Source organism: Vombatus ursinus, unplaced genomic scaffold (genome assembly GCF_900497805.2).
Source record: "Vombatus ursinus unplaced genomic scaffold, bare-nosed wombat genome assembly UNPS02012082.1, whole genome shotgun sequence".
Classification (NCBI taxonomy): domain Eukaryota; kingdom Metazoa; phylum Chordata; class Mammalia; order Diprotodontia; family Vombatidae; genus Vombatus; species Vombatus ursinus.
Genome location: NW_020951860.1, coordinates 3,827,617 through 3,842,709, shown reverse-complemented (window position 1 = coordinate 3,842,709; position 15,093 = coordinate 3,827,617). Strand labels below are relative to the sequence as shown.

The following is a 15,093-nucleotide window of genomic DNA, read 5'->3' as shown; positions in this document are numbered from 1 at the left end:
GTCTGAGACCGGATTTGAACTCAGGTCCTCCTGACTTTGGGGGCCGGTGCTCTATCTACCGCACCACCTAGCCACCCCTCAGCAGACAACGTCTTAACAGCCACACATTTGACTGAGAGGCATAAACAAGACAAGGTTCTTCTCTGTGTATTGTTTGTTGATTACAAAAAAGAATAAAATACAGCCTTAAAGACTCTCCAGCAATTAGGTGCCTCCCAGGAATATATAGCCTGTCCTATAAGTCTTAGTGCAGCTTTAAGCTATTGAAGCTTAAAGATTACTTCTCATATTAAGATTATTTCAAAGATGTAACCATAACAATTTACTTTGGTTTTTTTTTTCAATGTCAAGTGAGGCCTAAAATAAGGAGATGCTTGTTTGCTAGTGTTGTGGACAATGGCCTGCAGAGAGAACAAATGGATGAGGGATTCTCTGTAGAGAGTGAGGACTTCCAAATGGTACTATTTGTGGATGGCATTGTGTTGACTATAACAAGCCACAGAACACTACTGGGCTTCCTAAGTGAGACCCACAGTCGTTCCAAAGAGCTCAGTCAAGCAGTTCACACAGGAAATTACACTGGTATGTTCAGATAAGCTCCCCTTGATTGGTGCAAGTGAGTGAACCTGCTTATTAACGGGTGAATGCATGTCCCTGTGCTCTCTACCCACTCCTCTTGTTTGCATTTTTCTCTTCCAGGCTGCTATCCTGACCCCCGGGAGGCCACACTGAGGTTCCACTGAGGCACTGGTGTCTGGAAGTGACTCTGCAATGGATCAGGTTAGAGCCAAGTCCCCCCAAGTTGGATGCTAATGTAGGAGTTTGATGAGTGAAAAAGGAAAAGAAAGAAGCCACTCAGAGAGGAAAAGACAGGCAGAGAGTGCTTTCTATTTTATGCAGCTCACTAGTGAGCGGAAGACCCAAGCACTGACTTAGGAAAGCCCATGCCCCTCCAAGGGGATATGTGTTTCACTGTCGAGGAAAATGACCTTGGAAAAATAACCTTGCCAGTGGAAAGAGCTCTTTTGGGGTACTTAGAAAATAAGATATTTAAATATTTGTTATTATTTAAATATTTATTTTTACCTCCCAAGTACATCAGGAAGCTTTTGGGTGGTTTTTAAAAAGCTGGTAAATTTGTGATCCATGTTTACAGAGCTGTTAACAGGGTGAGGTGGGATGGGAAAGTAATAATAAAGGAGCTGCACTTATTGTGAAGTAGAGCAGCTGGGACGGGCGGGGGGGGGGGGGCGCGATGCAGTGGATAGAGAGCCAGACCTGGAGTCAGGTGGACCTGAGTTCAAATTCAGTCTCGACACTTATGAGCTGTGTGACCCTGGGCAAGTCATTTAATACTTTCTGCCTCAGTTTCCTCATCTGTAAAATGAGCTGGAGAAGGAAACAGCAAACCACTCCAGTATCTTTGCCAAGAAGGCCCCAATTGGAGTTACACAACTGAACAACTGCAGAAAACTTAAGAGTGTTTCCAACTGAGTGCATACTGAGAAGATTATCTATATAAAAAACTTAGGGGGGCAGCTAGGTGGCACAGTTGATAGAGCACTGGCCTTGGAGTTAGGAGAATTTGAGTTCAAATGTGATCTCAGACACTTACTAACTGTGTCATCCTGGGCAAGTCACTTAACCTCAACTGCCTCCAAAAAGAAAAGAAAGGGAAGAAACAATTTAGTGTAATAGAAAGATCACTAATGATCAGGGGTTTTATTTCACCCTGGCCACTTACTTTGTGAATAGGGCAGATCTTTTCCTCTCTTAAGGTCCAAGAGACCTCATAAAATAAGAGCTTGGGGTGAGCTGAGCTCTAAGAGTCCTTTTATCTGAGAAAATTCATCGACTGTGTAAAAATCTAAAATTAGTCATGGCTTCACCTCCTCCAACCTCATTGTCATTCATTAGAGGGTTTATTACATCTACCAAAATTCTCCATGATCTGAAAGAGATTGGAGTGTTGTGTTGTGGCAAGTAGAGTACACAGAAGAGAATAAAGTTTAAGAAGACTGGAAAGGGTCAGAAAGCTCAAAAAGCAAAATATAAAGTGACATAATTCTGGGAAATGATTGGACAATAATTCCATTATAGTATGGATATTTATATTACACAACCTCACCTGGGCCCTCACTGCTGCTCGGAATCTCTCTGATTTTTTAACATGGTATCCCAGTCACCACAGCAGCTCTTCCAGTCCTTTTCATCCCTCCTCAGACATCCGATGATGTCATCTCCCTCCTGTCTCAGCTAAAGAACCCTTGTCTCTTATATTACTGAAGAAAAAAAAATCGAGACCATTCATTGCTGCCTTCCTCTTCATCTCACATCACTCAGATGCCTTCTCCCCTGACTCACAAGAAGAGATGGCCCTTCTCCTTGTCAAAGCCAGCCTCTCCACATGCGCAGGTGATCCCACTCCATCTCTCCAGAAGGTTGTCCCCACTTTCATCCCTGTCCTCTCACTTGTCTGTGGTTGCTCCCTGTTCACTGGCTGCTTCCCTGCTGCCTATAATAAACATGCCCATGTCTCCCCCGTCCTCAGAAAACCCTCATTTAATCTATCTCTGTTGATTTTTGTTTTGTAGCTCTCCTGCATTTTGTGGCTGAACTCCTTGGGAAGGCTGGTCACAATATGAGTCTCGACTTCCTCTCCTCTCACTCACTTCTTAACTCTGTACAGTTTGATTCCTATCCTGCTCTCTCCAAAGGTGCCCATCTCAATTGCCAAACCCAATAACCTGTTCTCAGTCCTCATCCGTCCTGACCTCCCTGCAGCCTTCGACAAAGGTTGATCACCATCTTCTCTCTAGGTTTTGGGGAAACTACTGTCTCCTGGTCCTCTTCCTACTTATCTGACTGCTCTTTCCCAGTCTCCTTTATTGTATCTTCATCCAGATCAAGCCAGCTTACTGTAGGTGTCCCTCAGGACTGTCCTGGGCCCTTTTCTCTTCTCTGTCCTAACTGTTTTACTTGGTGATCACATCGGCTCCCGTTGAATTCAGTTGTCATCTCTATGTTGATGATTCCCATATCTGCTTATCTAGCCCTAACCTCTTTGATGACCTCCAGTTTCACATCTCCATTTGTTTAGTAGATATATCAGACTGAATATCCTGTAATAACAATAGTAGTTAATATTTATGTAGTGCTTACTATGTGCCAGGCACTGTGCTAAACACTTTAAAATTATTATCTCCTTTGATCCTCCCAACAACCTTGGGAGGTAGATGCTATTATGACCCCATTTTACAGATGAGAAAACCAAGGCAAACATAGGTTAAGTGACTTGCCCAGGGTCACAGAGCTAGTAAGTGTCTGAGGCCACATTTGAACTCAGGTCTTTCTGACTCCAGGCCCAGCACTCTATCCACTGTACCACCTAACTTGGACTCAAAGTGTCCAAAACTAAACTCATTATCTTTCCCCCCTAAAAGTCTCCACTTCCAAAATTCCTTATCATTTCCATCTTTCCAGTCCCCAGGCTCTCAGTTCCTTACTATCTCTCCACCCCCTATATCCAATCTATTTTCAAGGCCTGTCAAACATCTCTTCTCTGGCACTGCCTTCAGCCTAGTTACAGGCCCTCATCTCCATATACCTGGACTTTCACTATGGCCTGCCGGTTGGTTTTCTTACCAGAAGACTCTCCACTCTAGCACTTCCTCCACTCAAGATGCCAAAGTTATTTTCCTAAGACGCAGTTCCTACCATGTTACCCCCCTCCTCAATAAACTTCAATAGCTTACTATTACCTCGAGGGTTAAATTCAAAATCTTCGAAGTCTTTTATAACCTGGCCCCCCCACACAAACACTTTCTAGTTTTCTTATACCTTAAACCCCCCTCCCCATATTCTTCAGTCCAGTGACAATGGTTTTGCTTAACTATGCATATTTATTATAAAGATTTTGTTTTTCTTTTACATGGGGAAAGGAAGGTGGGAGAGATAAAAATAGATTTTTGTTCATTAAAAAATAAAGTTTAATTTTTAAAAAAGATCTAATAGTGGAAACAAATGTCTTTTAAGTATCTCATTATCTTCAAGGGACACAGTAGTAAAGAATTAAAATGTAAAGAATAGGGCACGAAAGTTGCAGAGATAGCACCAGGCGAAGCAATGATAACTAAGATCAAAGGGAAACACTACTCCGAGGAGGACTGGATAAGAATAGGACTAGAGGCCTGCAGGTCTCCTAAGTGGGGATGACACTAGGGGGAGCCAAAAGCCGGACAAGTAAAAGGGGCCTGAAGCTATTGAAGCCCTGGCCTGGTGGAGCTTTAGCAAGGGACAGGGCCATTCTACCCTCATCACTGAGAGGGAAGACAGCGCCTAGAAGGGCCCACATGCCTCTGTGCTGTCCAAGAGGTGTACCCAGTGCTCCTCTCAGAGCTACGTTAGGGGACGAGGCCAGCTCCTACTGGATGACTACCCAAAATAGGAAATGCATAGTGCCTAGGAAGGGGTAGAGTCAAGGAGAAGTAGACCAGTACTTTCTCTGACATCCAGTAGGGTCTTTCGGAGATGAGTCAACTCCCATTGTTGTGAAAGGAGAAAAGGTCAGTGAGCACGTCAGAGTTAGCACTCAAAAGCCAAGGATTGGGTCAGAGGCAAGATGTAGACCAGAACATAACAGAGAAGTAGCGCAAGAGACAAAAAAGCAGAACCAGCCTGTCCAGCCAGAGATAGGCAAGATTGTTGAAATGTTCCCTCTTCCCCACCCGCAAGGAGATACAAAAACATAGAAATAAAAATACACTTGAGCAATTAGAAGGGGCCGAATGAGTTCTTGAGCAAAGAAGGCATAAACGTAATCATAAGATATACCACAAATGCTTTTGATTACATAAAATTATAAAGTTTTTGAACAAACACAATGCATTTAGTATTAGGAAGGAAATCAGTCACAATTATAATTGTTAATTGTATAACAGTATATTGTTATAATTTCCTTCCATCGTATTCTCTTTCATCCTCTTTTTATGCCCCTGCCTCTTCTTTATAAAGAAGGAGGAAGTAGTGAAAGAGAAGGAATGTGGTCATTACTGTTTTTGCACAGTGACTGGCACATGGTAGGCGCTACATAAAAATGCTTGTTTCTTGCCCTTTTTTGCATATTGCCTCTCTTGCCTTTGTATCCCCATCACTTAGCATGGTGCCTGGAACATAGTAAGCACTTAATAAATACTTAATAGTTGATTGATTGATACTGGTAAATGGGGAACCACAGGGTTTTGGGGTAGAAAAGTAATATTATTAGAGTACTGTTACTCAGGCATGAAGGATGAACTGGAAAAGTGATCAGAGTGAAGGCAGGAAGATCTGTTAGGGGGCCATTACAATAATCTAGACCACTTTGCAGCAGGGGCTTGACCCAAAGGGATGGGTGATCAATCAGTAGGTGAGAAGACAGGTCATACTCCTTTCCACCTCCCTACCCAGTTTCCAACTCAATATTATACCTTTCAACACTCCTCAAACTCTTCCCCTTCCCAACTTAACCTGGTTCGGGCTTCGTTAAAAGCTACACAGGCCAATTTCCACTACCCTCACTTCTCCCCTTCAGTGACCTCACATCCTGACCTCTAGATAACCACAGCAAACAGGCTTGGTGTTCTCTGGGGTGGCCTCTAACACACTTTTCATTATTCAGTGGGAAAGAGTGAATAAGGGTTGTGATTACATTATCTTTACAAAAAAAAAAAAAACTAACCCTTTTCTGAACTCACCTGTTTCCATGATCATAGTTTCATAGGTACTTGACCTCCTCCTTATTCTTGATACCTTAATCATTTAAAATGGTTTTCTTCAAAATTTTCAATCATCTTTTAATTACATCTGATGCCCTTTTCTCAATCTTCATTTTTCTTGACCTTTCTATAGCAATTGAAAATGTTGATCACCTTCTGGATTCTCTGTACTCTGTGTTATTGTGACATTTTTTTTGACATTATTGCTCTTTTGGTTTTCCTGTCTGACCACTTAATTCCTTTGTTCCATTATCATCCACATGATGTCTTTGTGCATGTTCTCTGTGGCTCCATGCGGGACCCTCTTCTCTCTATACTATCTCATTTGATGTGATGATCTCATCAGCACCCATTAGTTCAATTATCATCTCTGTACAAACAATTCCCAGATCTGTTTATCTAGCCCAAGTTTCTCTCCTGAGCCTAGTCCTGTATCACCAAGTGTATTTTGGACATCTAAAACTGGATTTCACAAGCATCTCAAACTCATCATGTCTCCATCAGAACTTGTCTCTCTCCCCCTCTCCCTTCTCAACTTCCCTATTGCTATCGAAGGTGCTATCATCCTTCTCATTCACCATATTATCCTTTTATTTTTACATTTCTCATATATGTCACCTTCTCTATACTCACACAATCAGTTCTCTCTGCCCTCATCACCTTCTTGCCTAGACTATTGCAATAGCCTCCTTATTGCCCTACATGACTTGTCTCTTCCCCGCTCCAATCCACCTTCCATTCAGCTTGCCAAAGTGATTTTCTGGAAGTATAGGTTTCATCACTTCCCTCCTCAAAAAAACTGCAATGGTTCCCTATTGATTCTAGGATCAAATATTATTTTATTTTTATCTAATCCTTTAAAATTTTTGCATTTTTGTATGAGCTTTGTAATTTACACAATTATTAATATACTAGTACATGTATTTAATTTATAAATAAGCAAATATACATGTATTATGGGTACCTGTTCAACAATTTTTTATTGATGAGGGGCATGGTCAGAAAATTTGGAGACCACTAGTCTCTGCAACAAGAATGAAGGAGTGAACTAAGATAGTTGAAGAATGAGTGTGAAAAAGGGAACACATATGAGAGATATTGCGGACTTGGCAGCTGATTTGATGTGCAAGCTGCAGGAGAAGGAAAGATCAAAGATGACTCTGAGATTAAAAACTTCTGTGACCCTGGTTCCATTAACAGAGCTAGGTAAGTTAGAAGGAGGGGGAAGGTATATTGTTGATATTTTGCCTTGGTAGGGTATGAGGAGGTGCTGGGAATTAAGGAGATGAGTCCACAAAATTTACTTAGGCAGCAGTAATGTAGCAGGCTCTGCTGTCTAGAGGTTGTACAAACTGAGACCTAAAAACCCTTTGACACCCAAGTCTTTTTGTTGTATGTATTGAGCGAGCTCACCCACACCCAAGCCATCCTGGCTAAGATTTTTACAGTTTGTCCCCAAACTCTTAGTGTACTTTCGTTTAAAACTGATACCGAAAGAGCAGTTGAGACCTTTTGGCCAAACGAGCAAATGCTTTTTTTTTTTTTTAAGGCAGTTGGGGTTAAGTGACTTGCCCAGGTTCACACAGCTAGTAAGTGTCAAGTGTTTGGGCTGAGGCCGCATTTGAACTCAGGTCCTCCTGACTTCAGGGCTAGTGCTCTATCCACTGCACCACCTAGCTGCCCTGAACATATGCTTTTAAAAGTTAATCATGCAGCATTTTCTCCTCTTCTGTTAAGCAATGGTAACTTAGTACCTAAAGGGTGTTCCAGGACCAGACCAGTTGCTAATTGGTTTCTCTGTTGCTCCAAGGACAATCGACAGACCAGCTTGCTGCTGTACAACTTCCTGCAGTGTTCCAGTAACGACGTTTTCCAGACGGAGCTGAAGGAGCTGGGCAGCGAGCTGACCAGGAAAGTCTCCCAGGGCGGTCGTTTGGAGGATGACTATGAACTGCAGACAGATGGCAATCGGTGCTTTTTTGAGATGCCCAGAGCAGAGGAGTTAGGTAGGCCTCTGATCCTGTCTCCTTTTTCCAGGCTAGTCAGAGAGCAGTGGAGAGTTCCTGGTTGTGTGTTTTACAAAACCACTGCCTCACATGTGTATGACACTTTCACATACATTGTCTCCTTTGATCCCACAAGAACTCTGATTGAAAAAGATGACAAATATTATTCTTTTTTTGCAGATGAGGAAAGAATCAGAGGTTGGCTAGCAGACTTGCATAGGATTGTACATAAGCTGTTTGAGAGTAGAACTTGTTTCATGCTTTGTATTTCTGTTTCTAGCACAGTGCATGGCACAGTAGGTACTTACCAAATACTTATGGAATAATTACATAGTTATAGCTAATAAGTGAGGCAGCTAGATGGTGCAGTGGATAGAGCACCTGGCCTGGAGTCAGGAAGACCTGAGTTCAAATCCAGCCTCAGATACTTACTATCTGTGTGACCCTGGGCAAGTCACTTAACCTTGTTTGCCTCAGTTTTCTCATCTGTAAAATGAGCCGGAGAAGGAAATGGCAAATCATTCCAGTATCTTTGCCAAGAAAACCCCAAACGGGGTCACAAAGAGTTGGACATGACTGAAAAATGACTGAACAACAACAAAAGCCAATGGTTCCCAAGTTTTTTCTACTTTAAAAAAGAAAAAAAAATTTAAAAAACAAACAAACAAAGAGGTAGCTAGGTGGCACAGTGGACAGAGCAACTAGCCCTGGAGTCAGGAAGACTGGAGTTGAAATCCTGCCTCAGATACTTACTGACTGTGTGACCCTGGGCAAGTCACCTAACCACAATTGCCTCCCCCCCCCTTCAAAAAAAAAATCAGTATTCTCCTCTTACCCTGAGGGTTCACTTCCCAAGCTTTTGTCTTTGATACTTCTGAGCTTCCCATTCCCACAAGCCCTGTGACCAGAGACAAGATGCTGAAATGGACTAGATTCTTGGAGAGATGAGGCTTCTTGTCGATTATAATTTTTTTTCCATTTCCAACGTTACATTCACAGTTTTGTCTGTAGGTCTTAAAATTGTATGGAGCCTGGCTCATATTCACCCCATCCTCAGAATGTTCTCAGGAATGGATTATTTATCCCTTTTGATAAATAATCATATATTTGACATTGCAAAGCACAGCACCCCACCAGCTGAACACACAGTGGGCCAGGGAGGAGATCTAGTCATCAGCCCTATGGCTCAGGCCATCACGTGAGTGAGGCCAGATGCTCCAGAACACTCTCAGGATGTCCCATCTGGTCCTAAAAGCTGCCTTGGTCCATGGGTTTTATGTCAGCATGGTATAGTGACTAGGACAGCTGACTAGTGTCAGAAGATCATGGGAGAATTCTAGTTCTAGGAAAGATCACGTTACTTGCTAGACATGAGACTGAATAAATTGGTTAGGTCAGTTAAATTTTGTGCACTTCAGGGTGCTCATCTGTAAAAAGTTGGAATAATAATTCCTCCACTGTCTGTTTCATAGTGTTATTGTGAGCAAAGCACATTAGCATTATGAGCTGTGTCAGCTGGGTGTCTCTGGATTAGATGAATGGCTCTCCCTTCCCTAACCTGTCCCTGTATGAACACAGGGGCTCTAAAACAGCTGGGTCCCTAACTTCACTCTAATTCAGAGTGTGAGGCTGTACTTCTCTAGTGTATATTAGGAGGTCTCATATCCTGAAGCTTATTGGCATTTCATGTTGGAAAGAGCCAGGACATAATCAACGACTCTCTTCTACCTGCTTCTCTAAAGCGAGATAGTTGGTCTCAAAGCATCAGGGACCAGGAAACCCTGGCTCTTCTATTCAAAAAGGGCTTGGGCATTGGGTTTCACTTACTGTTTAAAAATAGGAAAACACCACTGTTCTCCTTTCAGGATTCTTCTTTCAGGATTCTCCTTCCTCATTAGCTAGGTCTGCTCCCCATTCAGGATTCTTGAGTCTTTTCTCTTCTTCATCCTTTGCTGCACACTAAGCGAGGCACTCACCTCCACCACAATTCTGATTTCTAAAGTCAAACTTGGCCCAGAGAGTAGTTGGAAAGTACTTGGTGTAGTTAATGTTGCCTGTCTTTGCCAATCCTGTGTTGTGATCTGGTTGGCCATATAGGAAACTCCTCTCACTCGGAGGAGAGCCAGAAATGCTTGTGAAGTACCTGTCGTGTGAAGGGGACATGCAAAGAAAAGGGTGATGGGGGTGGAATAGTCTCTATGGGAAAGAAAAATACATATACAATCAACAGCAGCTACACTAGTAGCTGTATTTAGCCTGCATAAGTACTCAGAATAAGAAGTCTATATGCCACCTAGCCCCAGGCATTCAGAATGCTCAGATCTCCTCTTCTACTTTCCCCACATGAAGACGTTAACCATCTAATGTTGCCCAAATTCAGGGAGAGGTTCACCTTACTGGTCACTTTCTTCTCTTGAACTTTCCTCACATTCAGGTTATTTCACTAGACCTAGTACTCTTCCCTTGGTCTCCTATATTGTTAATTAACTCTCTACCAACCCACCCCCACCCCCCAGTAACCTCCCTTTATCCTTTGTGTAGTGGTTCAGTACATTGTATAAATAAGAGCTGAAATGGGGAGTCTGGTCTGTTACAAATAGGGAAAGCTTTCTGTGGGTGACAGGCAAATAAAGCCTGTCTAATCTCTCTAATTTGGCTCTTTCCTATTTGGCTGTTTGTGAAATCAGATTCAGAAAGCCAAGAGGAGATTATCCGGAACATAGCAATAAAGCTTGCTCAGATTGGGGACGAGATGGAAAATAGCATCCAGCCCAATGTGGTGAATGACGTGATCCATTGGCTCAAGAGTGGGAATCTGCCAACTGAGGTAAGGGAATAAAAACCTTTGTGCTCATCAGTGAAAATATTGTCTGTTCATCATGATTAGTTCTAAGAAATCAAGGTTGCTTTATGAGGATTTGCTTAGTCCCAGCCTGGTCTGCCCACATTCTGCTGTTGGGTTCAGAAGAAGTTCCAGCCTGTAATACTTAGGACTGAAAGATATGGGAAAGATGGAATATTCCTTCAGCTTATCCTCATGGAGCTTTGGGATCCCATGACCCCTCCCCATCCTGGTTGCCTTTTTTGTGGGAGGGAGGATGGTTCCCCGTTTATCACTATCTTTCCCAATACATAGTCTCCAAAGTAGTCTTACCCAGGCAAAGCATAGCAAAACTGTTACTTCTCCAGTCCTGGGTAATGGTAAGAGTAATAACAATGATAAAAACAGCTCACATTTATATAGTGTTTTTCTATGTGCCAGGCACTAAGCTAAGCATTTTACAAATATTATCTTATTTGACCACTGAGCACAGTGGCACTCAATGAAGCCTAAATACAGCCATTAATGTTTTTGTTTGCTATATCAAACTGTTGGCTCATATTGAGCTATCAAAACACTAAAACTTGGAGATATTTTGTAAATGAACTGCTATCTAAGCACACCCTCTTTCCCCATTTTGTATCTTGACAATGACTTACTGAGCCCAAGCATAAGCTTTTACATTTATCTTTCTTAAATTTCATCTTATTAGATTTGAACCAGTATTCCAGGATTTGGAGATCTTTTTGGATCCTGACTCTGTCATCCAATATTTAGTTACCTTATCCTAGCTTTGTTATCTGCAAATTTGATAGGTATACCATCTACTCCCTCTTCCAAGTTATTGTTGAAAAATATTAAACAGCACATGGCCAAGGAAGAATCCTTGGAGCGCTCCACTAGAGACATTTCTCTATGCTGATCTCATGTTATTGATGACTACTCTTTTGGGGTTTTTTTTGTTTTTTTTTTATATGAGGCAATTGGGGTTAAATGACTGGCCCAGAGTCACACAGCTTGTGAGTGTTATATGTCTGAGGCCAGACTTGAACTCAGGTCCTCCTGACTCCAGGGCTGACACTCTATCCACTACACCACCTAGCTGTCCCAATTGATGACTACTCTTTAGAGCTGGCTAGTCAACCAGCTCTGAATCCACCTCTCTGTATTGCCATCTAGTGGCCATCTTCTCATTTTTCTACAAGAAAAGCATGGGACTTTGGTGCCTTTTTGTAATACCCTGACGGAGCAATCTAGTAACCCTGCCAAAAAGGAAACTGAGACTAGCCCAGCGTTGCCTTTTCCTGATTTAGCCATGCTGGCTCTTTGTGATCGTTTCTCCCTTGTTTAGTTTTTTTATTAACCATTCCCATAGTGATAATAGGTTCTAGAATTTTGCCAGAAATTGAAGTAAAATTTACTGGTCTATACAGTTCACAGAATTCACCTTTTCCCTCTTTGGAAAATCCAAACATTTGCCTTTTTTAAGTGTTGCTGTGCCTCTCCTATTCTCTGTGGTCTTTCAGAGATCACGTGATAGCATCTCAGTTATCACATCTTCCAGTTCTTCTGCATAGCAGAGATGCAGGTTTTCTGGTGACGTGAACTCATCAAAAGCAGCTAAGTGATCTTTTACTCTTCTTGGTTACTTTTATTATAGTGTTATACATATATAATCTCAGTTGTGATTCTCAAAACCACTCTAGGAGGTAGGTGCTGTTATTATCCCCATTTTATAAATGAGGAAACTGAGGCAGAGAATGGTTAAGTGACTTGTGCAGGGTCACATAGCTAGTAAGTATCTGAGGCTGGATTTGAATTCAGGTCTTCTTGACTCCAAGCGGACTGAGAAAACATGCAGATGAGAACCAAACAGCTGTGCCTTTTCTCTGTTGTCAATTACTCTCATCCCTTATCCCTGAGCTGTGGTTCCATCCATTCATTGATCTTTTCAGCTCTAAGCCTGTGCTCTGAGATCTCAGGATGGCAGGCTGCTAAGCTTGGATAGAAATAAATATCCTTAGAACCACCTTCTCAGAGGAACTCCTCTTAACTTTGAGTGGGGTAGAGGGGGTAGGGAGTGGAGACAAAAACCTTTTGCAGAAGTGAGGAAGACTAAAATCTATTGCACTTTTAACAGGTGGTTATGTTTTAAAGAAAACTGTTTACTCTTTTCATGTAAGTAAAAAGGATTGAAACAAACCGTACATAATTTTTAAAGTTCCTTGTACTTAGGAGCCTTCCAAAATGGAGGTTGCACTTACAGTAACAGTAAGTGATAATAATCACAATAACAAGAGTAATACTAGCTTGATCCATCCTCCTGCTTCATTTCTAGAGGCAGAAATTTGCATATCACTAGTACCTTGAACTGTGAGGTGGGTCACCATAGTCAAAAGAAGGTACTGGGAGACCAGGTTCTGGGAAGATGGCAGAGTACATCAGAAATATCAGGCTCTCCAAATTTCTTCCACATACAAGACAAAACATCACCTCAAAGTGAACTTAGAGGGACAGAAATAAATAAAAATTGGGGTAAAGCACTTGTCCTTCTAAGACAACTTGAGAGGACCTCAAGAAAGACCAGACCTCCAGGGTTGGAGGTTTGGCCCGACTGAAGTGCAGACACCTCCAGGCAACTCCCCCAGTTAACAAATCACTTGGCTTGTGATTTGTTGGAGGGCAGCTGGGTCAGGGAGGCAGCTTCAGCCTCAGGAACTTCCATTTCACAGACAAGGTTGGGGGGCAGCAGCTGAGTTGGCAAAGATGAAAGGACCCTCTGCTGTTGCTGGGTATCAGGCCCAACTGTGCTGACCAGACATGGTCCTGGGCCGCTAGTTACGGCTAATTGTAGGAGAATGGAGTTCCTGGTTTCAATTCCAAGGCACAGGGTTCAGCTGACATTTGTAGCTGCAGGAGGGACCACAGGGAGCAGAAGTATTTATGGTGACAGGTGGCTGGGGTCTCTGGTTGGAGGCCCTGGCTGTAGCTCAGAGGTGGAAAGGAATGCTGGAGGTCAGGCCCCCAGACAGTACTTAGATAACAACAGTAGGAAAAGCTTGAAGTTTTGCCCCTCATACTGTGGGACTAAATCCTGACTGTAATAATAATAATGATGATAATATAATGTGATGATAATATAATAATAAGCCATAATAACTAACTAAGTAAAGGAGAATTAACCCAATGATAGATAGCTACAATGAGGCTAGAGAAGATCTGGGTTCATACTCAGAAGGAGATAGTAAAGTTAAAAAAGCCATTCCTACTTCAAAGAAAAATGTCAAATAGTCACAAGTCCAAAAAGAGTTCTTGGAAGAACTTTAAAAGAAATTTAAAAATCAGATAAGAGAAACTGAGGAAGAATTAGGAGGGGAAAAAGAGCAATCTAAGAAAATCAAGAAAATTACAAAGAGTCCACCAATTGGAAAAAGAGATTCAAAAGCTTAAGGAAGAAAATAACTCCTTAAAAAGTAGAATTGGGCAAGAGGAAGCTAATGATGTCATAAGATACCAAGAAATAATAAAACAAAATCACAGGAATGAAAAAATAGAAGAGAATGTGAAATATCTCATTAAAAACAAACAAACAAACCAAAAAAAAAAAAACCCCAGCTAATCCAGAGAACAGATTGAGAAGAGACAATGTAAGAATTGTTGGACTACCTGAAAGTTATGATAAAAATAAGAGTCTAAATACTATATTACAAGAAATCATTAAGGAAAATTGCTCTGAAGTTCTAGGATGAGAGGGTAAAATAGAAATAGGAAAAATCTATCAATCACCACCTGAAAGAGATCCCAAGATAAAAATTCACAGAAACATCAGAGCCAAGTTTTGAAGCTCCCAGGTTAAGGAGAAAATACTACAAGCAACAAGAAAAAGAAAACAATTTAAATACTGTGGAGCTCCAGCCAGGATAACACAAGATGTAGCAGCTTTTACATTAAAAGACAGAAGGGGGGTGCAGCTAGTGGGGCAGTGGATTGAGCACCGACCCTGAAGTCAGGAGGACCTGAGTTCAAACTTGGCCTCAGACCAGACATTAGACACTTACTAGCTGTGTGACCCTGGGCAAGTCAATTAACCCCAATTGCCTAAAAAAGAAAAAAATAAATAAAAGACAGAAGGGCTTGGAACATTATATTTAGAAGAGCAAAGGAGCTGGGGTTGCAACCAAGAATAACTTACCCAGCAAAGCTGAATGACAAAATTTAAAAAAAAACAGAAGACATTTAATGAATTGAAAGACTTTCAGGTATTTGTGGGGTTCATAATCACTGGGATAGGGCATGATAGGATGACAGGGTTATATGTTAATTATTAAGGAATGAGTTCAGACCATGAGAGTTTGGCCTGAATATGTAAGTTAGTTTTGCTTAATTTTTCCCTCCTCTTTTATTCTTTTTTAAGTAGAAGTTTTTAACCTTTTTTGACATAGATTCCTTTGGCAGTCTGGTGAAGCCCTTTTCAAAATAATAAATAAATCACATAAAGGAAACCACTTAT

At 41.6% G+C, this 15,093-nt stretch overlaps 1 protein-coding gene across 1 annotated transcript in view; it reads left to right on the top strand.

Annotated features, from left to right (window-relative positions):
• Window positions 1-15,093, top strand: part of BID (BH3 interacting domain death agonist) — a 51,219-nt gene that overhangs the window by 29,467 nt on the left and 6,659 nt on the right. Inside the window, exons 2-4 of the mRNA XM_027857287.1 lie at window positions 700-780; window positions 7,567-7,762; window positions 10,450-10,589. Coding sequence (XP_027713088.1) covers window positions 772-780; window positions 7,567-7,762; window positions 10,450-10,589 — 345 coding nt within the window. The 5' untranslated portion in view covers window positions 700-771. The remainder of the gene's footprint in view (window positions 1-699; window positions 781-7,566; window positions 7,763-10,449; window positions 10,590-15,093) is intronic.